This window comes from Crinia signifera, chromosome 4 (genome assembly GCF_055691185.1).
Source record: "Crinia signifera chromosome 4, ASM5569118v1, whole genome shotgun sequence".
In the NCBI taxonomy this organism is placed as follows: Eukaryota; Metazoa; Chordata; class Amphibia; order Anura; family Myobatrachidae; genus Crinia; species Crinia signifera.
Window position 1 is genome coordinate 218,537,836 of NC_139220.1, and position 26,494 is coordinate 218,564,329.

Genomic DNA, 26,494 nt, shown 5'->3' on the forward strand with positions numbered 1-26,494 from the left:
CATGCCCCGGTCTCAATAACTTTAGTATCTCACTTACAGGCCCCAGGCCAATGGACGTGGAGGATCAACGAAGCACTGTTACAAGATGTACATTGTAAATCAGAATTAGACAATACACTGACAGAATATTTCAAACTAAACGACACTGCAGACATCTCAAAAATAACCTTATGGGAGGCACACAAATGCGTAATCAGAGGCAAACTAATACAGCTAGGCACATATATGAAAAAGCAAAAAGCGGCCAGAGTTTCTGCACTACTAGAAAATATCCATAGGCTAGAAACCATGCATAAAACAGGTTCCTCACCCTCACTACTAGCAGATCTACTGGAATCACGTCACAGTCTGAATAAATTACTAACAGAACGCACCAAACTGGAGTTACGGAAGTGTAAGAGCAGACATTACCAATGGGGTAACAAACCCAGTCGACTACTCGCACAGGCCCTTAGAGCACAAAGAGCTGCCTCCTTCATCAGTAAGATAAAGAAAGACGCAGACACTTTCTGCTTTAAGACCCCAGAGATAGCTTCATGTTTCCGAAACTACTATTCCTCCCTATATAATCTCCATGACGCACCCACCCCAACAGAACGGATACATAAAACGCTGCAGGCAAAAGAATACTTAGCCAAGGCTGCCTTCCCCACCCTATCTCCCTCTGATAGAAACTTATTAGAGAAACCATTCTCTCAGGCAGAGTTGGAGTCAGCCATATCCTCCATGCCCCTAGGCAAAAGCCCTGGCCCAGACGGGTTCACAGCAATCTATTACAAAACATTTAAAGATATACTTGCACCTAAACTACTACATGCCTTCAACACCATATCGGCTGAGGCACACTTTTCTAAACAATCCCTAGAAGCACACATAACAGTGATTCCGAAGCCAGGGAAGGACCCCTCCATGTGCTCCAGCTACAGACCCATATCACTCCTGAACGTTGACATCAAGCTTTTCGCAAAACTGATGGCAAACAGACTAAATAAATTTCTCCCCGCTCTGATCCACAACGATCAGGTGGGATTTGTTCCTGGCCGTGAGGCAAAGGACAACACCACCAAAATCCTCAATCTGATTCACCTCGCCTCCTACCACAAAATTCCGACTATTCTAGTCTCCACAGACGCCGAGAAGGCATTTGACAGGGTGTGTTGGGGCTTCATGCAGACTGTTCTGGAGCACATCGGACTGGGCACACTATCCCTCCATAGAATCCTGGCCCTTTACCATATGCCCACAGCTAGAGTGAGGACGAACGGCTTTCTATCTGACCCCTTCCCTATTAGCAACGGAACGAGACAAGGTTGCCCCCTCTCGCCCCTGATTTTTATATTATGCATGGAAGCGCTGGCCAGAACAATAAGGGCTAACGCTAGCATTTCAGGTATACAAGTGGGAGAGGAAGACTACAAATTAGCTCTCTTCGCTGACGATCTGTTGGCAATAATTACGCAACCAGCAGCTTCACTCCCCCACTTCATACAAGAACTGGAGCGTTTTGGCTTCCTCTCCGATTTTAAAGTAAACATGTCCAAATCTAGCATCCTTAACGTTTCCATACCCCCCAATTCGGTCCCTCAGCTCAAGAACTCTTTTCCATTCTCATGGCAACCATCCCACATCACGTATTTAGGCATAAACCTACCTAGAGATTTAACCCGGCTGTATGCCTTAAACTATCAACCTCTCCTTGCAACGCTCCGAGCAGATTATAGTAGGTGGTTTAACAAACAATTATCCTGGCTTGGGAGAATAAATGTCACTAAAATGAATTCCCTGCCCAGACTACTCTACATACTCCAAGCCCTTCCAATCTATGTCCCAGACATATGGTTCAAAACCATTAGAACCCTGACCCAACAATTCATTTGGCAGCGGAAAAAACCCAGGGTAAAGCGCGAGGTTTTGACCAGAAGTACAGAAAGGGGGGGGTTCCGCCTTCCAGACATTAAGACCTACTATAGCGCTATCCATCTAAATAGAATCCTAGACTGGACCAGAAACCGCAGAAACAAGCAATGGGTGGAGCTGGAGGGGGTGTGTATGGGCCTTTATCCGGAAATTTTCCCATGGCTACCCATAATCCCCACCGTACCTGCTTCGCACCCAACAATCACCTCCACATTAAAAACATGGAAATCGCTGCGACAAAACCCACACATTTCTTCCGAATTCGGTCCACTAACCTCCTTTTTAAATAACCCAGATTTCCTCCCTGGTTTGATAATCTCGGACTTCTCAAAATGGGCCCTAGAAGGACTTTTCAGGGTAGGCCAGATGATGCTAGGCACCAGTATCCGATCCTTTTCTGATATACAAAGAAAATGGGAAGTTCCTTCGAGGGACTTCTGGAAGTTCCTACAAGTTAGACATTTCATACAATCAGGCTCCAGATCCCGCCCATCATCCCGCGAACTGACCGGGTTCGAAAGATTATGTATATCCACCTCAGAACCAACCCATACTATCTCACTGCTATATAAATTCCTCCAAAACTTGGACAATGACATCCCTACAACGTTTACGCGAGCATGGGAAAAAGATCTCAACATAAATATATCAGATAGGGAATGGGAATCTATTTTCATCAAGGCCCACACTAGCTCGATATGTATCCAAACCAGGGAAACCCAATACAAACTGATTATGAGATGGTATAGACATCCCTCTATCCTACATCGCATGAACCCTAGCATATCACCAATATGTTGGCGATGTAAGAAGCATACAGGCTCTCTCTTACACATCTGGTGGGAATGCCCGTTAATCACCCCTTACTGGACAGACGTTATCAAGACCTCAAAAAAAATTCTCCACACCCCAATCCCAGACGACCCCGCCTTCTGGCTACTAAATCATTCCCGCACACCACTCACCACATATAAAACTTCTCTATCCAAACACCTGGGCAATGCGGCAAGAGCTTGCATCCCTACCCTATGGAAGTCGACAATCCCACCCACACGCAAAACTTGGTTTACCAAAATCGACCACTTCATGTCAATGGAGGACATCATGCTGTCATCAGTAGACAAACACACAGATTTCGCGGCAACATGGTTCCCCTGGATGGAGTATAAGACTTCACAAGAGTACAGAGCCCTTTACTCAGATTGAATAAACAGCAAATGAGCACCCCACATGCGAGAAAGGTCAATCCCTCCCAACCCCCCCCCCCCTCTCTCACTTCCCCTTTTATCCCCCCCTCCACTTGCACCTTGATGTAATAATGTTTGAAGAAACTAGAATATGCGATTGTGATTTGGTCTAAGTGAAAATCTGTATATCTCGCTGCGTCGAGATCAGTTAAATGATCACAAACTCTATTTGAAATCTTTCTGTATGTATTCATCCCTTTTGAAAATCAATAAAAAAAAGATTACACAAAAAACTATGCTACATACAGTAAGTGCTGCTTATCTACATGCTCATTGCCAAGGGTTCCATGCTCATTGCCAGAGGTTCCATGCTCGTTGTCATGTGGGATTACATGCTCATTACCAACAGGGAATACATGCTCGAGGTAAATGGGGGACAGCCGCCGCCAGGCAGAAGTGATAGCCACTGACAGTGGCAGAGCCTGGCTGTATTCCGAGCACTGCAGGTCCCAGCTATTTGAAATAATACCAATTTCACACCAGAAAATGCATTCCCAGGTTGGCCCCTTTTACACCAGCATAGTCCCTGCATTTTCTGGTGTGAGGGGGAGAGAAAACCACCCCTCCCCCCCTTTAACCAGTTATCTCATTTAACCGGCTATATCTTCAGAACTAACTGACCCATTTACATGAGACAAGTATCATATTGAAGAACTTTTGAGTGGGCTTTGAATGATTTTGGTCCAGTGAAACTGGAACGTTTGGTTCCAGAGTAATCTGCCCTCAAAGAACATGAACAGCCATGAAATTACATTTAAAAAAAAAAAAATAGATTTACACGCTATATCTCTGTAACTGATTGACCGATATGGACCGTCCTGATATCATATTGAAGGCCCAGCGATTTGGAATTGAATGACATCAACCATAAGCTCCTGTGATGCCAGGGGGGGACTGGCAGCCATCAGAACCGGGTGGGGGTCTGAATTGACGGGTCCCATATTATCCTATGGGGAAAAAATGTTACAGATTTGGCATGTGATATCTTCCGTTCCCGGGGGGCTAGAGACACGGGGCTGAGCTCGTTGGAAAGCTCTGGTCCTCATCTACAAAATGAATGACAGGGGGGCACGTGCCCGGGTGCCCCCCCCTGAATCCGCCAATGTGTGTGTATATATATATGTGTGTATTATGTCAATATTAAGAAGGTTGGTTCGGTATTATAGTACTACCTGCATGCAATACAACAACAATATCTGATGGGTTGCCGCATACCTCCCAACATGACCTTCTCCAGGAGGGACACAATGCTCTGTTCCTGGACTTCCCTTTTAATGTATGATTGCCGTCACCTGTTTTAAACAGGTTCATGTGTAAGAAAGTTGCTTCAACACAGGTGATGGTAGTCATAAATTAGGAGGGAAGTCCAGAAACAGAGCATTGTGTCCCTCCTGGAGAGGGTCATGTTGGGAGGTATGGGTTGGTGCAGTTTATCGGTACATTAGGTCATTTTATTAAAAGCAGGTTGAATATACTGTACAGTACCACCAAGTAGTTTTTTCTACTTGCACCACTGGCATGGGGTATCATTTATATATATGTCTAGTGTCCGTGTGTCTCCGAAACACTGCCATCTGCTGGCAGTGAGTGAAACTACATCTCTTTCTCTCTCACAACTAGCTTTCGAAGCTTTTGATTCAAGTAGGCTTACTAGTAGAGGATGGCTATACAATGTTCTTACGGGGCAATTTCAGGGTGTTTTCTAATCGATCTTCGATGCCGTGAAATTGCTCCGTGTGTAGGGGCCATCATGATAGCGATGCGCTGCCACCATCGTCGCTATTGGCAGGCATATTTTTTTTCTGTTTCCCTGCATTTGGGTGGAAATTTTTGATTGTCATATGCTCCCATACATTTCCAGATTTTTGTTCCCACCAGATAGATCAGACAGAAAAATCTGTATGTGTGTACGCACCTATAGAAAGATAACCAGGAGCCACTATCAAGATGGCATGCATGTGTACAATGGGTATACAGTCCTTAGGTCAACGCTATTAAGGTTGGCATGCAATGAGTTGACCACTGAAGGTCGACACATGAAAGTCATGGCTAAAGTCAACAGAGTCTAAAGGTCAACACAAGCATTTTGGCTGACAATGGAAATGTAATCGGTGAAAAGGTTGACATGTGGTTTTCACTTTTTTTTTTGAGCCGACGTGTCGACAGGTGGTATTTCATGCCCTACCTTCCCTTCTAGGACTTGGAGGGAGAATAGAATAGTGTGCGCTCGTCATGCGATGCACCGATACGGTTACTATGACGACCATGTTGACATTCGGGTAAAAAATAAAAGGGAAAAACTCATGTCGACCTTCCCATTGTCGACCTACTGCATGTGCCAACCTATAGTACACGTGTCACACCATCATGCGCATGCTTACAACTTTGCTGCAGCCTCCATGTGCAGTGGTTTGCATGTAAAGTGAATGGGAAATTTAGAGAAACCAAAGTTAAACACTGAAACTTTATTTTAATTAAAAATAAACACATAAACCATGGTTATCAATTTCTTTATTGCCTTTTTGCTGGGTTCACCTCTGAATCAGGTCCTTTGACTTTACATGAAATCATAAGAACTGGTGTTTATTGCATGTTTTGTGATGATTATTAATAATAACACATTATTTTCTTTCCTGTAGGTAAATAACTGTGGCCTTCACTTGGTTTTACAGACTACTCCTGTAACAGACAAAAATAAGCAGGTAAAAACAAGTGAATGATGTTTCTATAATTATTTTAATGGCATCAATAATTTAAAACTTTGATTGCCAGCATCTCTATGAGACCTATCCACTAAAAATGCCAATATCTCGTTGAGGGATTTGCAAAATATGAGTGCCAACATCTCTGTGAGAGATTTGCTAAATATCCGCTAAATGCCAGCATCGCTCAATTTGTTATATCAATTTAAATAAAAATTTTTGGTACTCTTTACCTAGAAGGGCGCCCATATTTCCTATATAAGGTAAACATTACAGGTCATTATGATGAATAAAAATGTTTGAAGAAGAGTAGAGCTTATATCAGGGGTGGGGAACCTTTTCTGTGCCAAGGGCCGTTTGTATGGGGAAAAAATACTTTTGGGCCATATGTAAAAATTTCTCTTACAAATTGTCCTGCTGCAGCAGTCCCAGACTCCGGTGGTTGCCGCTGAATAGGACTGACAGTCTCCGGCTGCTGTAGATTAAAAGGAATCTCGTCAGAACTACAGACCTCTCGCGAGATATCCCCTGTACTTGACTCCCGGCAAAGCCGCCGGGCGGGTGGGAGGGCCGCTCAGAACGGCTACGTGGCCCCCGGGCCTGAGGTTCCCCACCCCTGGCTTATATGGTAATAAAACGAAGGAATTGCTGCCTCTGATATGAATTACTAACTGTAATTGGGTAATAATACCATTACAATGTAACGTGAAGAAGTGTCTGTTTGTTTCTTTTAAGCTTCCCAAACAGCTGTTCAATCAAATTTCCTAATCTACCTATTTTAACTCAGAAATAGCTAATTTCATTTTCCACTTTAAGATAGCAGTAAAAGGGTGTGTGTGAGCAAGCTGCAAACTGTTGGTTACTTGACATTTGTTCTCCCAATGGAGACTCCTGAATTTTGGGGAAGATTTACTTGACTGCCGGATCCCGCTCACTCCCTCAGTGTAAAGGTGCCCATACACTAGAAAGATCTGCAATCTTAACATGTGTGCATAAATTAGCCTTGAGATCTTTTGTCCGTCCTGGACAAAAGATTTAAGGCAAGCGCAGACTTCTGTTAAGATCCCATGTGTGTTCCTATGGATCTTTTGCTAAATCTTCTGATCTTTTATGCAGCATACACTAGTAAAATTTATCTTCAGATCTGGCTGGTTGGAACAAAAACATGGTTATGAATGAGTGACAGTTTGTCCGTTTTCCAGCATTTCCAAGCAAATGGTCAACTGTCATTTGCTCTCATCCATAACCATGTTTTTGTTCTAACCAGTCAGATCTGAAGATAAATCTGCAGGTGTATGGCCACCTTAAGATCAGAAGATTTAGCAAAAGATTCACGGGAGATTGCATCCGATCGATATCGACCAATTTGCGGCCGATTATCTGTAAAAAGCGGCCGATTATTCTGCCAATCGGCAAAAAAAGCATTCTAGTGTGTGGACACCTTAAGTAAGGGAGGGCCGGAGGCTCAGTGGAATGTTTTCCAGTAAATTGGCATCATTGTGGCCTCACCCCTATAGCATACTTCTGAACTCACAGCAGTGCTGAAGCAATTATTTGCACCACATACCCATATTGGCAGTTATGGCCCTTGTATATGAAATAAAATGCCCTCCGGGCTCTAGGTAGGAATGTGAGAAGCTTGGTAAAATGGCAAATGACACTGCACATTTAATAGAACGGTCTTGCTTTTAATGTGTGTGAACTCCACAGATTCAATGTTCTGGGTGGCAGGACAGACTGTGGCCCAAGCTGCCTCCTCTGCAGAATGCTATCATAAATTACACTTCCTAGCTAGGATTTATACAGGCTGTCCCAACGCTACTATTTCTCCATAACCAAGCCTACTGCTTTATTCCACATGATATCAACACAGGGTTTCAAACTGACCATTTCAGGTTGTAATGAAATTCCTTCTATTAATTGATGCTTTGGGTTTGAAGATAACTTCAAAATCTTAGGCTTTATGTAAAGCCCCATAAACACTACATGATTTTCCAAAAGTTATCGAATATTAAAGATGTGCGCTCCCATGCATCGCTAACCCCCCATCTTCTTTTATATAGCCAATGATCTGCATTTTCAGAGAGTGATGTCACTACATATTATTCTTAGCGATATCGTCAAGTTTGTATGCACAATATCGTTCAACTGTGGACACAGTTGGTATTTACAATCTCGGCTGTGCCACGGGTCATCTGGTTTGTTATTTTCTGACCATGGCGGGATCTGCTACAAGAGGTTTCCCTTTGGACTGTTTGTTAAAATAATGAAAATGAGAACTTCTGTAGGTGTTTTTTGCCTACGGTTTTGCCTATCACTTTAACCCTAAAGACCTGGACCACCCACTCGAGGCTCCCCTGGAAGAGCCTTGCGTCACCCTAGGGTGCCTAGGCACACCGTTTGGGAATCACTGTCATGCTCTGGATGAATGGTGCTACTTGATGAGTTTGAACTGTCTGAAGGCTTCATTTGTCTTTAGTATTTTCATTTCAGAAAGGGTGCACATTCGATCTGTTTGAATTAACGGATTCACATTACACAGAACATGTTCTATAAGAATCCATAAAATAGATGGAGGAATGTCACTTTCACTTCATCTTTCCCCAAAATAAATGTGAGCCACCATTTGTTGTCATAGATAGCCATTACATACCCTCTGATGTCTACAAGTTGGAGCTTTTCTTGGTTTTCCACCCATAGAATATGAGTATTAATCAATGATTTTGAATCCCTACTGTAAACACTTTTTCAAATGTGACACATATGGTCAAGTTAGGTTTGGGGGCTTAGATTAGTGACCAAAGTGCTCTTCTTCTCTAATTTAAACCCATCCAAACCTACAATGTAAAGGTGTTCAATACAATGGAAGTGTCTTTCTACTTGAGTTTCAGGGCTACAGACAGCTCCAGCTCCCATTTCTGCATAGAGTCTTGTCCCCAAACACACCTGCAGTGGAACGTGTACTCTTCTAATGAAGTGGACTTGAAAGAAATATATTCTGTAGTTCCTAAATAAATACAATTTTCATGAATCTTTCAAAAATCAAAGCTCTGAAAGCAAGTGATCCCATCATGGTCCCAAGTTACAACTTTGCAGATTTTATTATAGTAGTATGAACAATTTTTTAGATTTAAAACATGAAAATTAGGTAATCTGCAAAAGTTATTTAAAAAATGTTAATAGTAATATTTAAGTAAAAAATTCTAGCTTTAAAGGCATAAAACTTTGAAGTAATCTGCATACCCAATGCATCAATTAATACACCAAATTTTATTGCAATTAGAGATTGTCCGGAAGAATGGTCCAGCAACTAATCTGGGGTTCTTATTTATAGAGCTCTCTCATTCATATGGTTTTAGACATCCCAGTCAATGTTTAATACTTGGTGCAGAATCTATACTTCTGTTTCTTGTTTCATTTATGCTTGTTTTGCAGCAAGTAGCTGTTGCACTACCTTAACTTATTATTATAGAGTTATTTTACTGGTACTTAGTGTGAAGTTATTATTTACATTTTCCATTATATTTTAATCAAAGTTTTCTGCTGACTAAATCCAACTCTATGGATAATATCATTGAACCTTCATCCCTTCAAAGCCTTTAGCACATAAATAATCCATGGCTCTGTATAGAAGCACTGATTACACTTTATACAGAAACTCAGTGTTGCCACAAATTGTTCCCATCAGTCTTCATGTCTTATGTATAAATGTCAAGATGAGAAGAATTATTCATTTTATAAGATAATTCTCTGTGTCAAAAGAAGTGATCGCACACTCTCATTTCACACTTGTTCAGTATAGACTGTAATAATAAGCATTTAGCCAATTTTTCCAACCACCAAAATATCAAGGTCTGTAATTTTCATGCGATCATTGCTGCCTATAAAAGCGCCCTAAGGGGTTTTAAATGCATGTAAAATGTTCTCTCACTTACTTGGTATAAATAAATCCATTCTCAATTGAAATTGTTTCTGTATTGCAGTTTGATTTCAGGTTAAGTAAAGATGCTGCATCTCCGAACAATAGGCATCCACAGCATGACCTTGAAAAGGACGTTACTGTAAGGCAAGGTATTGACAATTAGGATTTTCATCAATTTTTCATTAAGATATACATTTATTTTAAGCAGATGACTCTTCTACATGTAACTGTCTAGAAAATGAGGAGCTGCTCATTACATTGATTTGTTAGCGTTTTTTTTGCACATTTCTATGTAGAACGTTTTATCAATGTCACTCAATATACTGGCATTACATGAATCAAGCCATATGTTTAGTGTTTAATTTCACAAAACAAGATTATGAAAAGCAATACATGTGAACTCTCACTTTGTAAAAATGGAACACCTATCTCATATGCTCATATTATCTCACCTATAGTGCAAGAGCAATAAAAGTTACACTTTTTAAGGATAACCAAGGGGTTGTGGACAGATGGAGCAAAGAAAGATTAAACTAGAAGATTTAGGGGGTATTCAATGTCTGTCGAGGGCTTTTAAAACATTGTTTGTTTGTTTTTCTCGGTCTGCTCGCTTTTTTTTTTTTTTACTTGACTTGGCGAGGTCGCGACTATTCAATGTGTCAATCACGCGAGTCCCCGCCCGTCGAGGTTAGCCCATTGGTTCGAGCTGTGGGCGTACAATTGAGATTACATATAAGTTGAATGCAATGAACTATAACGGTACCACGTAACATAGGTGCTGCGCAGTGGACACCAAAATAGAGAAATCACAGCCCGGAACTGAGGAAGGGAAACAGAGCAGCAACGGGACTCAAGCTGTTGGCACAGGGGGGTGTTACGTGGGGCGAGTACCCGGCGAGCCTGTGCTGCACGCAGGACCCAGAAGAAGAAAACCCGGGGATCTGCATCAGGACAACAAGCTAACCCGGAGAAGAAGCCTGACTTCCAGCGCCGCACGGTTAGGAACGGACTGCCCCGATGTATAAGGTACTCACGGCGGAAGGTGCACTGCGGGCGGGTCGGGATGTCAGCCCCACGCAACACGCCCCTGTGCCAACAGCTTGAGTCTCGATGCTGCTCTGTTTCCCTTCCTCAGTTCCGGGCAGTGATTTATCTATTTTGGAGTCCACTGCACAGCACCTATGTTACGTGGTACCATTAGAGTTCATTGAATTCAACATATATGTAATCACAATTGTATTTGCATTTGTTTATAATAGAAGTGCCATTACCAAATAAAAGTGAGTATAAAAACATCATTACGTGCGTACATGACTTCTATATTATTCAGCACACTGACAGCACAGCTTCCCCTATATACTCTACATTGGGGCTAAAGAACACGGGACAGATTTAAAAAAGAAACAGCCTAAGGACAACACAGCACGCCAACAGATGAAGTCGAGTATCATATGCCCGAGTCCCGGCGAGCAGGGAAAAAAATCCAAAGCATTGAATAGAGTTCCCCTAAAGTCGAGCAAACAAACAGTGCATTCTGTTCGACTAGGGGAGAAAACTAAATCTCGACTGGGGAGCAAAACGAAAAAAAAAAAAAAAATTCACCAGGCGAGAATTACACAACATTGAATATGCGAGCAAATAAAAAATAACCAAATTCGGGCGAGCTAGCCATCAAGCTCGACAAACAGCAAACCTTGACTGACATTGAATACCCCCATAATCACAGTAGATTGTATCGGAACTCTGCTTAGAGATGGTCATATCTGCCGCACCTTAAGAAACTTAACAAGCTATTGGTGTTTGTATAGATAGGGGCAAATTAATCTTTTATAAGAGAAAACTGGGCAACCATTGTCTGTATAAATAGATCTTCATTTATCTCACCTGTTGCGGTGGAGCCTTAATATACGTTAGTGTTCATTTTAGTACACTGCACCCGTCTCAACCCGTGCAATTTCACTTTCCTGCTTGTGTCGCTCTCCGCTTTGGTGCTTTCATCACTTTCTGGCTGGGTTCACTACCTTCCCAGAAAATCAGGTCCCCCTTCTAGCCCCTGGAAAGGTGGGCAACCCTCCCGAATACCAGTGGCACCCCCCAAATCTAAATCGGTAAATTACAGCGATTTGCGGCTTTTCAAGGGGATTGGCGGGGCTAAAGATACAAATCGCGTCATTTAGCACCGCCCCTTCGTGATACTCACGAATTGCGGGATTTGCTGGACTGTGGGCGGGGCTTGAGGACATCTACATCAGGCCCCACCCCCCAAAAGTACTGCTGACAGTCTCCTCTCTGGGCTTCTCCCGAAGAGGAGAATTTAAAAGTAGGCAACCCTGCATTCTGGTCTATATCTCTGCACTGTGATACAGACCAATGTGTGTTGGAAGCCCCCAGAGCAGAGAGCGACAGCCAAAGCAGGAAAGAGGAACAGCACAGGCTGTGACAGGTGCAGGGTGTTAGAATGAACATTCTAATGTAATACTGTCTGCAAAGTAGGAACAAGGTGCAAGCACAATGTTCTCCACAATATATTAAGTGGTTCAAGTGATTTGTATTTCATTAGCAAAATCATACAGGCGATGGGTCATATTCTATATGGTGCATTGACAGCAACATCATCAACTTGATGCTCTACGCATTGTGTGAGTAAAGCTGGCCATACATCTACAGATTGATTATCTGATCTGGCTGGTTGGAATAAAAGCCTGGGAATATCTGAATGACAGGTTTTGGCAGTTTTCCAGCTTTTTAAAGCAAATGGTCAACTGTCATTTGCTCTCATCCATTACCAGGTTTTTGTTCCAACCAGTCAGATCAGGCTGACTGGTTGGAACAAAGATTGTCAATTGTTTCCAGTATTTTTCACATGGCCATTGTCTACTATTTTTTTTAATATGTATTCCTAACCAGATGGAAGACATTCAAGTCCTGTGAATCGGAATAAACAGTCATACATCCCATTGACTTCTAACATTACTGAGGTTTTTGGCACTGCTCCAAGATATGGAAGGGAGTCAATGTCACTGGGAGCATTTGGAGAACTTCCAGTACATATATCCACTAAAAGCAGGTCCAAATCTGCTTCCCATTCTGCCAGTGCAAATAACAATGGTGAGGATCCACATCAATCAAAAGGTGGGTCAAGCATTTATCAAGGAAGAAGACTTTTTTTATTTATTTTTTAGCACAATATAGGCAGTGTGAAAATTAATATATTTGAATCTGGTTTGTTTTTCTAAAAGCAAGTAGTGAAGAGGATGTTAATCAGTGGTGGTTTTACCTATGGGCTGCAGCCCACCCAGGTAAAATCCACCACTGTAGTGAAGCCATCTTGCCTCCATCTTGGTACCCCCATGGCGGCTGTGGCAAGCAGCAGCTCTTCTCCCACCAAAAGGTACGAGCTGCCACTGATGTTAATGGAAATTATTTCTGCAGGGTGCTGTCAAATTCTTGACATTCAGAATGTTGACAATGTAATGTCGAACTCTTCTGATTGCCAAGCCTGATTAGTGATCTCACCCTGCAACATTTCCATATTGTCCATGTCTACATTAAGAACATATTAGCATTGGGGTCACGCTTTCTGTTAGGTTTGGATAGTATAGTTTACATTCACTGTCAGCATGCATAAAGACATTGTGAATGTTTACATGTCAAATGGAAATATGGAGGACTGGTTGACCTACTGAATGGCTATACATTAATGCAATGTGGACATTCTTATATTAACATGCTGAATGTTACCATTTTGATTGTCTAACTTATATACCACACCTAATCCTGTTGTATTCTGACTACCCCAGCGAATTTGGCAGCTTTGCGGGTCAATCAGAATGAAGGCCCAGATGTATTTGGTATCAAACTCAGAACCCAAAGGTCTGTTAGGCTGCGTCTACACATTGCCTTTTGACAGGCCCCTTTTAAAGGAACCTGTTTGGCAGGAAGAAGCCTGCACATTTAAATCTATGGTATGTATTCAATGCCGCAGCGAGCGGCCGGCGAGGGGGTTAAACAGCGAGGATTGCTGAAAACCAGCGATCCTCGCTGTTTAACCCCCGCGCCGGCCGCTTGCTCTATTCAACGTTGTGGGGAAATCCTCGCCGTCACAGGACGGCGAGAATTCCCCAAAACAGCGAGACCCGCGGCTGCTGCAGAAAACTCACAGTTTTTAGCCGCGGGTCTCGCTGATTCTGGAGCCGCATCCGCCAATTCCACCTCGCTCAAAAAACGGAGCGAGGGGGAATTGGCGGATGCGGTGGCAGTGTTGAATACTGTCAGGGTGAGTGGTGACAGCGAGCAGGAAGCCCTGCTCGCTGTCACCACTCGCCCACAGCATTGAATACATACCTATGACTGTGTCTACACATTGCATTTAGCAGGATGCAGTCGAACAGGGGCTGTTTAGCAGGATGCTTACTCAAGAGGATGTATACACAAGCCTGCGGCATCGCAATGTGTAGACACGAGAAACTGCATTCTGCTAAATAGGATCCTGTTCAACTGCATCCTGCTAAAACCCAATGTGTACACGCAGTCTTACTGGTGTTGCCATTGGGAAGATGATCATATACGTAAGGGAATGGAAAGCACATGAGTAAGGAGGGAACTCCTTGCAAGAGTTTGCAATATAAAGGTACCTGGTAATCCCTGTATTGCATACCCCAGGTAGCTTTCAGGTTAGCTTACTACTCATGTTATGAAATACAGCCTGAAATAAAGCAAAAACAATTTTGGGAACAGACGTAATCATCAAGTAAACTGCCTACCAAGGAGCTGCAAGTGACAGGCGGGGAGTGAAGAAATCACCTTAAAATAAACAGTAGTTAAAATATGTAAATAATACATAATATGTACCAGAGTGAAGACCTTAAAGGGACTGCATGGGGGGGAAAGGTAATAATGTGCTATCTTTAGTTTCTGAAAAGTTTATCAAAACCGCTCATACACGCTATAGCTATTGTCCATTAACTTGACCTGACCACTCAATAATTTCTGGGCTTTCTCCTTTAAAAAATTGTTGTTGTATGCATTTTTACTTTAAAAAAGAAATTTTTACATTTACTGATTTAGCTTTATCCTCGTATAGACCATATCCATTGTTTGAATAACTTGCCAAGATCAGAACCAAGAAGCCTTATTGTGCATCGTACCGCAGAGGAGAAAGCTGTCAGCTCAGACAAGCTCAATTTAGAAAGGTAATAATGGTTGAAATGATGACCCATAGAGCACTCTTCCTATGACTCCTCTTACCAAACCATCCAATATTTATTTATTTCACTGATGATGGTGCTTGTACAGGTTGGAGTTTCCATATACGAATGCTTGGGACCAGAAGGACCTCAAAAAAAGAACAAAGAAATTGCGACTTTCATAGTGTAGATTTAAAATAGATATTTGCTAAATCACTATTAAATCCTGAGGTCGGAACATTAGAACCATCAGGATTAATTAGTGATTTTTAAATTAAATGGTTCCTATGAATAGCGTTATACCTTGAGATGGATTTTATAATATTTATAATCTTTTATAGTGTATTTTTTCCCGAATTTTATCTTTTTATTTATAATGTATTTATGATAGAGGAATATGTTATATATCTATCTGCTGATAAGTCATGTGCAATAGAGCGCACTGGCGGCATTATCATACAACAGAGTAAAGCAGGCACAAAAGATTAGCCCAGTGGAACGCATAATAACTTCCGGGCTTTGGAGTGCGCACACACTTCCGGTAGCTGTGACGGCAGCTCGGGATAGTGCGGAGAACAGGAAGATAAGCATATCTGACAGGACAAATAGAAACGAGTGGAACGCATAGGAGAATGGCCGGTGACACGCACATGCACTTCCGGGAACTGGTGTCACTGTTCCGTGGTGTATGTGAGGTTAACTTATATTATTGGATCCTTGTTAAATAGATGCGCCCCTAGCATGAAAGGACCATCGAATAAAATACTAATTTATTTAGTAAAGATTTAGAGAGTGACACTCGTACTTCCGGGATACGGACCTGATCCGATTTCCGGTCACATGGGACGCAAATATATACATATTCTCATATACTAGTTATAAATATGTTTGGACAGTAGTTTTGTAAATATGTACAATTATAAGACATGTATACATTGGTTTATTCATTTTGAGAATTGTGGACAATAATATGTACACTCCCATGTGACAAATTAAGAGGGAGGAGTAAAGAGGCATGATGGGTATAAAAACCCAGACAGGCTACCATGGAACACACACCCTGAGGAAGGCTTGTGATCAAGCAGAAACGCGTTGGTGTCTTTTTAGAGGACATAGAGGCCATTGGACTGGACTTATTGTTATAACATCTGAGGCTATTCTGGGAGGACTATTTTCGGAGGAGACCCGGGATCCCACTGGGAACTACTCCTTTGACTGCCTATAAGCGACACAAATAGCCTTGAGAATAAGGCCAGACACGGTACTATGCCATTTTATTGTGTGTATTATCTTTTTGAATAAATGTTTACAGTTTTACGCTATGTGGAATATTTAATCTTAAACTGAGGTATACAAAGGAAGAAAAGAGGAATCTGTTTTTTGGAACATCAGACTATACTATATGAGATATCTTGTGGCCTAAGGAAAGGCTCATTTGCAGTACGGAGAATATTTATTGACCAGAGAAATTTTAGCAAATATCTATTTTAAATCTACACTATGAAAGTTGCGATTTTTTTTGTTCTTTTTTTGAGGTATCTCATTTCTACAGGACCTATCGACATTGAAATCCTTCATATCTCAAGTGGAAGCGCCCTATCAGATCCTTCTGTTTTGTATCCTGCAATAAAAGCCTGTTAGTTTTTAATCACTGGCCATTTGCAAGGTGATTGATAGGAAGCCAGCGTTTGTGGGCGGTAACTGACTGTTTTCTGGGGTACTACATACAAAGACAAGGTTGCAGGTGCACAATTCAGACTCCCAATTCATTAATAATAAACATTGCAATAAAATGTAGCATTTTTATTGAGGTTCTTCGCATAGTTATGGCCCTAAGTAACGGCTTGCCTACCGCGTCCAGGTGACCTCATTAGTCGGGCAAGTCCGTAACTTTTTGAGGGGATACAAATCTAGGTCACAGGGCACCACAAAACGAAGCAGCTGAGTGACCCCTGAGCCAGACAAGAGTGAAAAAAATATATAGTGAAAAAAGTGAGGATAGGTTAGTGAGAGAGGCTGCTAAAAATAGCAGAGGTAACAAATGAGAGGTAAAGTAGTGAAAGGTGAAGTTGGGAAATGAGTTACATTGAAACAAAACACACGATAGGGATGAAAGTGAATATGAAAAATAGGTGTTAATCTGCACAAATGTACTTTGATTATCAGATGGAGGTGCGTTTCTGGGTTGTGGGCCCCCCTGGACTGCTGTGGCTGTGTGGCCTCAGGAGCAACACAGATTAACACCTATTTCCTCTACCTTCCCCCATGGCAGCCATTACTATGGGTTCCTCCCTTCTGGGTAGTCCTTCGGAAAAGAAAAAAAGACACCAGCCCCTATAAGAAGGCTCCACCTCCCTGCTCCGGTGTCTTTTTTTCTTTTCCGGGTAGTTGGAGAAGGGCTTACCCTGTGAAGTGCTGCCTAGAGAAGGAGACCACTGCTCGGGTGTATTTTACCTTGCTGCAGTTGGTGGGAGCCGGTCCCAGTGTGTTGTGCCGCATGCAAACCCATTCAGGGGGGAGCTGAGTCGGTGGCACCCGCAGGGATACACTGATAGCGGCGCCAGTGCGTTGCTGTGTACTTCCCTGGCCTGTGTTAATCTATTCGGAGAACAGGCGGGTGTCAGGTGGTGCGCAGCGTGACGGAGTGAGGCAGAGAGACGGAGCGCGTCACGTGCATATTAAGTAGCCGGCTTGTGAAGAAGCCGGAAGACGCCGGAGACGCGTGGAGTGAGGTGCTGCTGCGGCGAACAGGAGACGGAGACAGGCAGTGTCGGACGGAGCCGGAGACGGAGTGTCGGACGGAGCGGGTAAGAGAGCAATGTACCCGCTGTATCACCAATGTTCTCCGGATGACTGGCGTATTTATCCCGCATATGTCAGTGTGTTACATGGCTGCATGGCAGTATCCTGCGCTGCCTGTCGGTAACTTAACTGTCTCATTACCAGGAGCATATGTTACAATAGGATTGTGCAAGAGTGAAGAGGAGGTGAAGCACTGTGAATTAACCCGTCAACAGGCTGAGGTGATTACTGGTATTCAGCAGGAGTGTATTGAATAACTTCAGTGAGGACTTGTAATGAATTTGTGTATACATACTCTTTGTAGTGCGCACCACCTTAATAAATATGGAGGAAGAAAACCGGCAGGCTGCTAGGAAGTCAGGGTAAGCCCAAAGAAGTTTGTTTTTGGTGGTGGTCATTTGGTTTTATATTTTTGGGTGACACCACTATAGTGATTAGGCTGTGTTTTTTGTTGGTAGGTCAGAAACCAGCAGAGAGAAAGAAGCCAAGCATAAACGTTCTCATAAAGCTAAATGCAGTGCTTGTGACAAATCTTTGCCTGAGAAGCATGTGGGCAACCTGTGTGAGGCTTGTAAGACCCCGATGCAAATACCAATGGTTCAGATGAACAGTCTGGTAGATATGCTGAGAAAGTCCCTGGCGGATACATTTATGACGAAGGAGGTTTTTTCCAAGATGAGATCTAAGAGAAAGCATGCGGTGTTAAGTGATTCAGATGATTCAGTGGAACCAACTGGCAGTGTACAGGTGTTGGATCAGGATCCTGACATGGATGATGAGGATCAGGTGCAGGACAAGTCGGACTCTGACTTTAGCACAGACATGATTAATAATTTGTTGGGGCTTATTCACAAGTCACTTAACATACAAGATCCGACAGAAGATCTTAACTTGCAAGAGATGCTGTTTAAAGATAAAAGGAAAAAGAATAAGGTTTTTCCATTGTCTCAAACCCTAAAGGGGGTGATTTCTGATGAATGGAAATGCCCAGATAAGAGGGTTGCCATTCCAGGCAGAATTGCAAAGATGTATCCGTTTGAAAGGGAACAGGTGTCGTCCTGGGATGAGGCACCTAGAGTGGATGCAGCGGTCTCCAGGATATCCAGGAAGACCACGCTTCCACTAGAGGACGCTAATATTTTTAAGGATCCCATGGAGAGAAGGATCGAATTGGGCCTTAAAAGGCAACACCTGATAGCAGGGGCTGCGTTAAAGCCGGCTGCAGCAATGGCGGTGACCTCCAGAGTGCTCAGAGGCTGGTGTCAGCAGCTTGAGGCTGATGTATTGGATGGCATAAAGAGGTCGGAGTTAATCAAAATGATTCAGGACATACAGCTGGCAGTACAGTTCCTGTGTGAGGCCTCTTTGGACTCAGTGCGTCTGGCTGCAAGGGCAGGGGCCACTACAGCAGCCATCAGGAGGGCCTTGTGGCTGAAGCCGTGGGCTGCAGACGTTCAGTCCAAGAACAAGTTAATGTCGCTTCCATTTCAGGGTGACTACCTGTTCGGCAAGCAACTGGATGATCTGGTGACGAAAATTTCTGGGGGCAAGTCGGTTTGGTTGCCTCAGGATAAAACTGCCAAGAAAAATGCGCCTAGTAAGTTCAACAGATACCAGCCACAGGACTATAGGGAGGCCAGAAGTTATAGGCCTGGGAGGGCCTATAGAAGGGGATCCTGGATATCCAGGGCGAATTTTCGGACCCAAAGGGGCAGAGAAAATAGATTCCTTTCCAAAAAGGAACAGCAATGACGCCGACCCTCAAAGGGTAGGTGCCAGGCTGTTAAAATTTCATCAAGTCTGGCAAAGGTCCACCACAGACAGGTGGGTCTTGGAAATCATCCAGTCAGGATACAAGATAGAATTCAAGACGTGGCCAGGAAATCTGGTAGTAGAATCCCCTATTCCCAGGGACAAAGAGGAAAGGGAAGCTTTATTTTTGAGTTTGGAGGAGATGATGGCCCAAGGCGTGGTCACTGTAGTACCAAGAGGACAAGAGCCTCTAGGGTGGTACTCTCGTTTCTTTATTATAAAAAAAGCATCCGGAGGTTTCCGTACCATTCTGGATCTCAGACGTCTCAACAAGAAGGTGCGCGTCAGGCCATTCAAGATGGAATCAGTCAAGTCCATACTCCCAGAGATAGGTCCAGGAGATTTTATGACGTCAATAGATCTCAAGGATGCGTATCTTCATGTACCAATATTCGAGGGACATCGAAAATTTCTACGTTCCAAGATTCTAGGAGTGAGTTATCAGTTCACGGCCCTCCCATTCGGGCTGGCAACTTCCCCACGCACATTCTCAAAGGTGCTGATAGTACTAGTGGCAAGGCTAAGACAAGAAGGCATAAAGCTATGGCCTTACCTAGACGACATACTTATAGTAGCAAGCTCCAGGGACGTGGTGCTACGTCACACAGAAAGAGTGATCCAATGTTTGGAGCAACATGGATGGCTTATAAATCGAAAGAAAAGTCATTTGGAGCCAACTCAGAAAATACAATACTTGGGAGTCATAATAGATTCCAGTCAAATGAAGGTAGCATTGACCTCCGACAGGAGGGTGAAGTTGATACAACAAGCCAATATGATGCGGATGAGATCAATTGTGAGGTCACAGGATTGTATGAAGGTGCTGGGTCTTATGGCCGCAGCATTAGAGACAGTGCAATGGTCCCGGTTTCACATGAGGAAAATGCAGGCTTGCTTTCTCATGCAATGGAACAAGGACAGCAAGAATCTGATGCAAAGGATAGTTTTGACAAGGGCGGCAAAATTAGATTTGGCCTGGTGGTCAGACGACGATCGGTTAAGGCAGGGAAGATCGTTCGCAGCCATGGAACAAATAGTCGTGACTACAGATGCCAGTCAAACAGGCTGGGGGGCGACTTGTGGTCCAGAGATCGCACAAGGAAGATGGTCCCCATCCTGGGGAAAAGCACACTCCAATGTCAGAGAAATGGAGGCAGTGGTCAGAGCGTGTCTTCAGTTCCAGAGTCAGGTCCGAGGCAAAGAGCTCATCATCAGATCGGACAATCGGGCTGTGGTGGCCTATATAAATCGCCAAGGCGGAACGAGAAGTCGCAGTCTGATGGAAGTAGCAGACAGGTTGTTGGTCTGGGCAGAGGCTTACGTCCTGAATATAACATCAGTCTTTCTAGCAGGGAAAGAGAACTACAGGGCAGACGAACTAAGCAGAAAGACCTGTCTGCCAGGAGAATGGTCGCTCAACGACGAAGTTTTTGCCATGTTGGTGAGGAGATGGGGTCTACCTCAAGTGGACCTCATGGCATCAGCAGAGAACAGCAAGGTACCAGTGTATTTTTCGCGCTTCAAGGATCCACAAGCAGAGCAATGGGACGCGTTGACGGCCACCTGGTGGATGAGGCGAGCCTATGTTTTCCCACCGATTCCGGTAATTCCGAGATTGTTGAGGAAAATTCAGAGGGAGAAAGCAGAGGTAATAGCGGTTCTGCCTTATTGGCCACGGAGGGCGTGGTTTGCTTCAGTACGCCAGATGGCAGTGGAAGAACCGTGGAAGCTACCGTCAAGACCCGATCTTCTGGTTCAGGGGCAAATATGTCAACCGCAACCTTTGACCTGGAAGTTGACGGCCTGGCGGTTGAAACCAGGTCATTGACTGAGAAGGGTTTTGAAGGGGAAGTGGTCCAAACCCTGCTCAAGGCTAGGAAGGGATCCACTTCTGCAGCATATTACAAAGTGTGGAAGAAATACGTATCAAGGTGTAAGGAGAAACTGCAGTCACCAAGGGAAGTTACATCAGTACTAAGTTTTCTGCAAGGAGGACTGCAGATCGGACTGTCCTTAAGTACATTGAAGGTACAGGTCTCAGCCCTGTCGGCAATGTTGGACTGGGACTTGGCAGGGGACAGGTATGTCCGAAGGTTTATTCAGGCGGTAAGAAGACTAAAGCCTAAATTTAGATCTCCCATGGCACCCTGGGACTTGAACTTGGTACTGGGAGTACTTATGGAACCGCCGTTTGAACCCTTACATGAAATTTCATTATTGTTTCTTTCCTGGAAGGTTTTATTTTTGGTGGCAATTACGTCTGCAAGAAGAATTTCAGAATTACAGGCGTTGTGGGCGGAAGAGCCTTTTCTAAATTTTTTTGAGAATAGGGTAGTTCTAAGAACTAATCCACAATTTCTACCAAAAGTTGTGACAGAGTTTCACATAAATCAAGAGATTATTTTGCCCTCTTTTTGTATGAACCCTGCAAACGAAAAGGAAAGGCGTTTGCATAACCTGGACATTGTGAGAGCGCTAAGGGTTTATGTTCAGAGAACAAAAGAAGTTCGAACAGTCAAGAATCTTTTTGTGCTAACAGCTGGTGCTAGGAAGGGACAAATGGCCTCAAAGGCGACATTGGCACGGTGGATTAAGGATTGTATCCTTAAAGCGTATCAAGTAAGGCAGAGAGAGCCACCTGTGAGTTTGAAGGCACACTCTACAAGAGCGATGGCCGCTTCCTGGGCGGAGAAAGGATCCGCTTCAGTGGAAGAATTATGTAAGGCGGCAGGATGGTCGTCGATACATACATTTACAAAACATTACAGACTGGATGTAATGTCTTCAGCAGACGCTAAGTTCGGAAGGAAGGTTCTTAGCGCAGCTCTGTGAAAGTCTGAAGAAGCTCTCTGAAACTATGATTTAAGATTATTATGATTTCGAGGAGGCAACAATTCGGTGCTGGTTGTGAGTATGCCCTCCCGAAAATAATAACTGCTGGGGTATGACCCATAGTAATGGCTGCCATGGGGGAAGGTAGAGGAAATATCAGATTATTACCTGGTAATATGCTTTCCTCTACTCCACCATGGCAGCATATATTCCCATCCCTTGAGAATTGTTGTGTATTGTGTTATGTGGAATAATGATTTTTGTTTATATATTGAAGCTGGAGAATTCAAGACACCGGAGCAGGGAGGTGGAGCCTTCTTATAGGGGCTGGTGTCTTTTTTTCTTTTCCGAAGGACTACCCAGAAGGGAGGAACCCATAGTAATGGCTGCCATGGTGGAGTAGAGGAAAGCATATTACCAGGTAATAATCTGATATTTTTCATATTCACTTTCATCCCTATCGTGTGTTTTGTTTCAATGTAACTCATTTTCCACCTTTACCTCTCACTACTTTACCTCTCACTACTTTATCTCTCATTTTGTTACCTCTCACTTACTTACCCCTGCTATTTTTAGCAGCCTCTCTCACTAACCTATCCTCACTTTTTTCACTATATATTTTTGTCACTCTTGTGTTGCCCTAGGGTCACTCAGCTGCTTCGTTTTGGGGTACCCTGTGCCCTAGATTTGTATACTCCCAAAATGTTAGGGACTTGCCCGACTAATGAGGTCCCCTGGACGCTGTGGGCAAGCCGTTACTTATGGCCATAACTATGCGAAAAACCTCGCTAAAAATGCAAATTTTTATTACAATGTTTATTATTAATAAATTGGGAGTCTGAATTGTGCACCTGCAACCTTGTCTTTGTATGCAGTACTACTGAAAGGTCTCCACATGGTCGCACCTCTCAATTGGTGTGCACCCCAGGACCCCACCCCTGTTTTCTGGGAGTGTTAGGGAAAACGTAGGCGTGCCCAAGCGTTTTAGGAGAAGTAGTGTGATGTCTGCCTGTTTCTATCTCAGTCCTGGCCTACACACAGACTGCACACACTGGAAAAATCATTCGATGGTCAGTGACTCACGAATGGATTTGCAGCTATTCGCAGTCCTGTCAAATTTTCACAGGCCATGCTAAGCAATTTGCAGGCTTGCGGTGTATACCTGATCACTGGGCTTCAATTACACCAAGCTGACACTGTACTGTCGTATGTATATATATCTATATATGATGTTGTTTTTGAATTATTTATTATATATCATTTTTTATTTATTTTCAGGCAAAAACTGACTGCTTTCCCTGTAATAGAAGATGAAGAACATCTGCGGTTATTATATTTACAACATAACTTTATAAAAAAAATCCAAAACATTTCAAGTCTTCAGCGTCTCATATTTTTAGATCTGTATGACAACCAAATAGAAGAAATATGTGGGCTTTCCTCATTGAAATACTTGCGCGTCCTCATGCTTGGAAAGAACAGGTATAAGTTTACATGCAAATATTTCCATGTACAGATAAGACTGTAATAACTGTGCAGTGAGTAGTGGACCGGGCCGGTGCAAGGCTTTTTGGGCACCCTCAGCAAAACTTCAGCTTACCGCTCCCACCACCACCCACACGCCAATACTGACTTTGCAGAACCTCAGATGAAAGTGTGGCGGTGGTGTCTTTGTTCAACACTTGCCATTTGCATTAAGTTCAACAAGGATGATTGAGCCATCACTTATTTTGTGACACTCAGGGGCAACCTTCAGATTTTGGATCCCCTAGGCAGCTACCTAAAACCACCTAATGGTAGAGCCGACTCTATATGCAGAATATTAGAGGCTGGAGTTAAGGGGCATGTAGTTGGGTCTGGGTCTGCACATGTACATATTTTATTTAGCCGTTTTGGCTCTGATTTAATCAATTACATATTTTGATTTTAAAGAAATGTGGGGTTGCACAAGAATGACTGTTCTACTTCTTATTTATTAGCACCTTCTGGAAGATTATAGATAGAATCTGATTGATTGCTATAGAACTCGCATCTTAGTAAATCGACCCCCTTGTGTCCACTGTATAGCAGTAATTGGATAAATCATTTTACTTGTTAATGTATACTTACTGCTGTCTGGGAGGTATATTGCTAAACATCAATGCTTTTCCATGTGTGGCTATAGAGTCAGATTTACTAAATGTTTTTTTTTATCCAACCAAAAATCGACCTCAAAATTGAGGGGCACCCACCCAAACACTAAACCTGCATGTGACGGTCATGCTTTGGAAAAGCACTGCAACGATCACTATGATAGGTATAGTGCTTCATAGGGTTAAAAGTGAATACACTTTTTTTTTAATTGTGTGGGGTACACACCAAAAGCATAACTAGCCCTTAACCTCTGAGTCCGGTCTGGTACTGCAAAATCAGGGGAAAAACTGTGCAGGGGTTCCCATTTTCCCAGTAATCTGCACTGGTTTGAACCAGCCTTGGGGGGTTACGCTTTCCTGTATAACAGAAAGACATCACAAATTCCCCCTGTCATCAAAAATCATCTCCCCAAACTGGTCAGCCCAGACCTGGGGGTTCCTAGGGAATGGCGAATCCTACCCCCCCTGGCCACTGAATGTCCCCAAAGGCCAAATCCATTTGCAGCCTTGCGTGGGTGCCCAAAATCATTTCAATGGTCGCCGACCATCAAATGATTTCTGAGTTTTCTAATGCCTCCTTCACCCCCCCCCCCCCCCCATGCGCGGATTTGGGTATGGAATGCCGATGCCGGAATCTCGACTGCTGAAATGCCAAAAAGGGAGGGCCGTGGATCGCCCCCCCCCCCCTTGTGCGCTCGCTGCGCTCGCCACGCAGCGGGCCCAGTGCCTCGCTACGCTTGGAACACTATTTTATTCTCCCTCTATGGCTGTCGTGGACACCTATAGAGGGACAAAGTGCCGGCATTGCGGTGGTCGGGATTCCGGCATTGGTATTTCGTCCGTTGTGATTCCGACCGCCGGCATATTGACCGCATCCCCCAGCGCAACACGTGCCTCAGAGACTATGCAAGTGTCCGAGGGCATCCGCATGGAAGACCTGCAAATGAGCATATGCTTATGCGCAGATCTTCAACATCAGATGCCGTTGCGAATTTGCAACGTAGTGTACCAACCATGACATATGCAGTGTCATGAACTCTAATTTGTGGAAACATTATACAGGAGAGATTATATGCTGGAAATAGGGAGACTTTATTACATGGGCAACAAACCTGGTTTTATGTTTTCATGTTTTGTTTATTAGTAGTAACACTTTTCCTACCTTCACTATATTTGTAACTTTGTTGGTCTTAATTGTGTTTCAGAATTCAAAGAATATCAAATTTGGAAAATCTTAAAAATCTTGATGTATTAGATCTACATGGGAATCAGGTAATGACAACATTTTTGTATAATTGTCTTCTGCAATGCTTAAGACAAATATTTGTTGAACTATATATGAAAATGTTAGATGATTTGTTTGGATTACAGTGTAAAACTAGGGAACCGTAGAGTTTGTGACCAATGATCAGTATTTCTGAGTAGCTTGAAGATCAAGGGATGTATATGCAAGAGAACGGTTACCAAAAAGCACTCAAAACTTGAAAACCAGTCCGTTGACCTCCTGTGCCATAAAGATGGAGTACACTTTATTTTGTTCCGTTCTCTTCCACATGGTTGTCAAGAGTCCATACGGGATTCAGACTTGTACTAATGGGGTTTCCATTACTTGGAATCCCCCTAAACCCTTGCCCAAATAGAATCCTTCTCCATTATACGCTGTAGGTTTTTAGATGTCTGGTGACCCCAGTGACATAATGGGGCTGCTAAAAGAAGGCGGAAGCCTCGCAGCATATCACTGCTGCATTTAGCCCCTTAATCTGCCGTTCAGGATCTGCTTTTTTAAAAGGGAACCCTCATCCTCCAAACCACACACTGCCTATCACCTAGGGAAAGCAGCACAAATCCATTAAGATCACACAAAGAGGCTCCCATCCTTTCTTCTTTTCAAATGAGTGGCATATACTTTTGACTGTAGGTATGCCGGGCTTGGGGACTGTGT

At 43.4% G+C, this 26,494-nt stretch overlaps 1 protein-coding gene across 1 annotated transcript in view; it reads left to right on the forward strand.

Moving 5' to 3' along the window:
- LRRC49 (leucine rich repeat containing 49) overlaps positions 1–26,494 on the forward strand; it is a 121,712-nt gene that overhangs the window by 6,487 nt on the left and 88,731 nt on the right. Inside the window, exons 2-7 of the mRNA XM_083183801.1 lie at positions 5,804–5,866; positions 9,850–9,937; positions 12,696–12,920; positions 14,872–14,980; positions 23,699–23,902; positions 25,758–25,824. Coding sequence (XP_083039927.1) covers positions 5,804–5,866; positions 9,850–9,937; positions 12,696–12,920; positions 14,872–14,980; positions 23,699–23,902; positions 25,758–25,824 — 756 coding nt within the window. The remainder of the gene's footprint in view (positions 1–5,803; positions 5,867–9,849; positions 9,938–12,695; positions 12,921–14,871; positions 14,981–23,698; positions 23,903–25,757; positions 25,825–26,494) is intronic.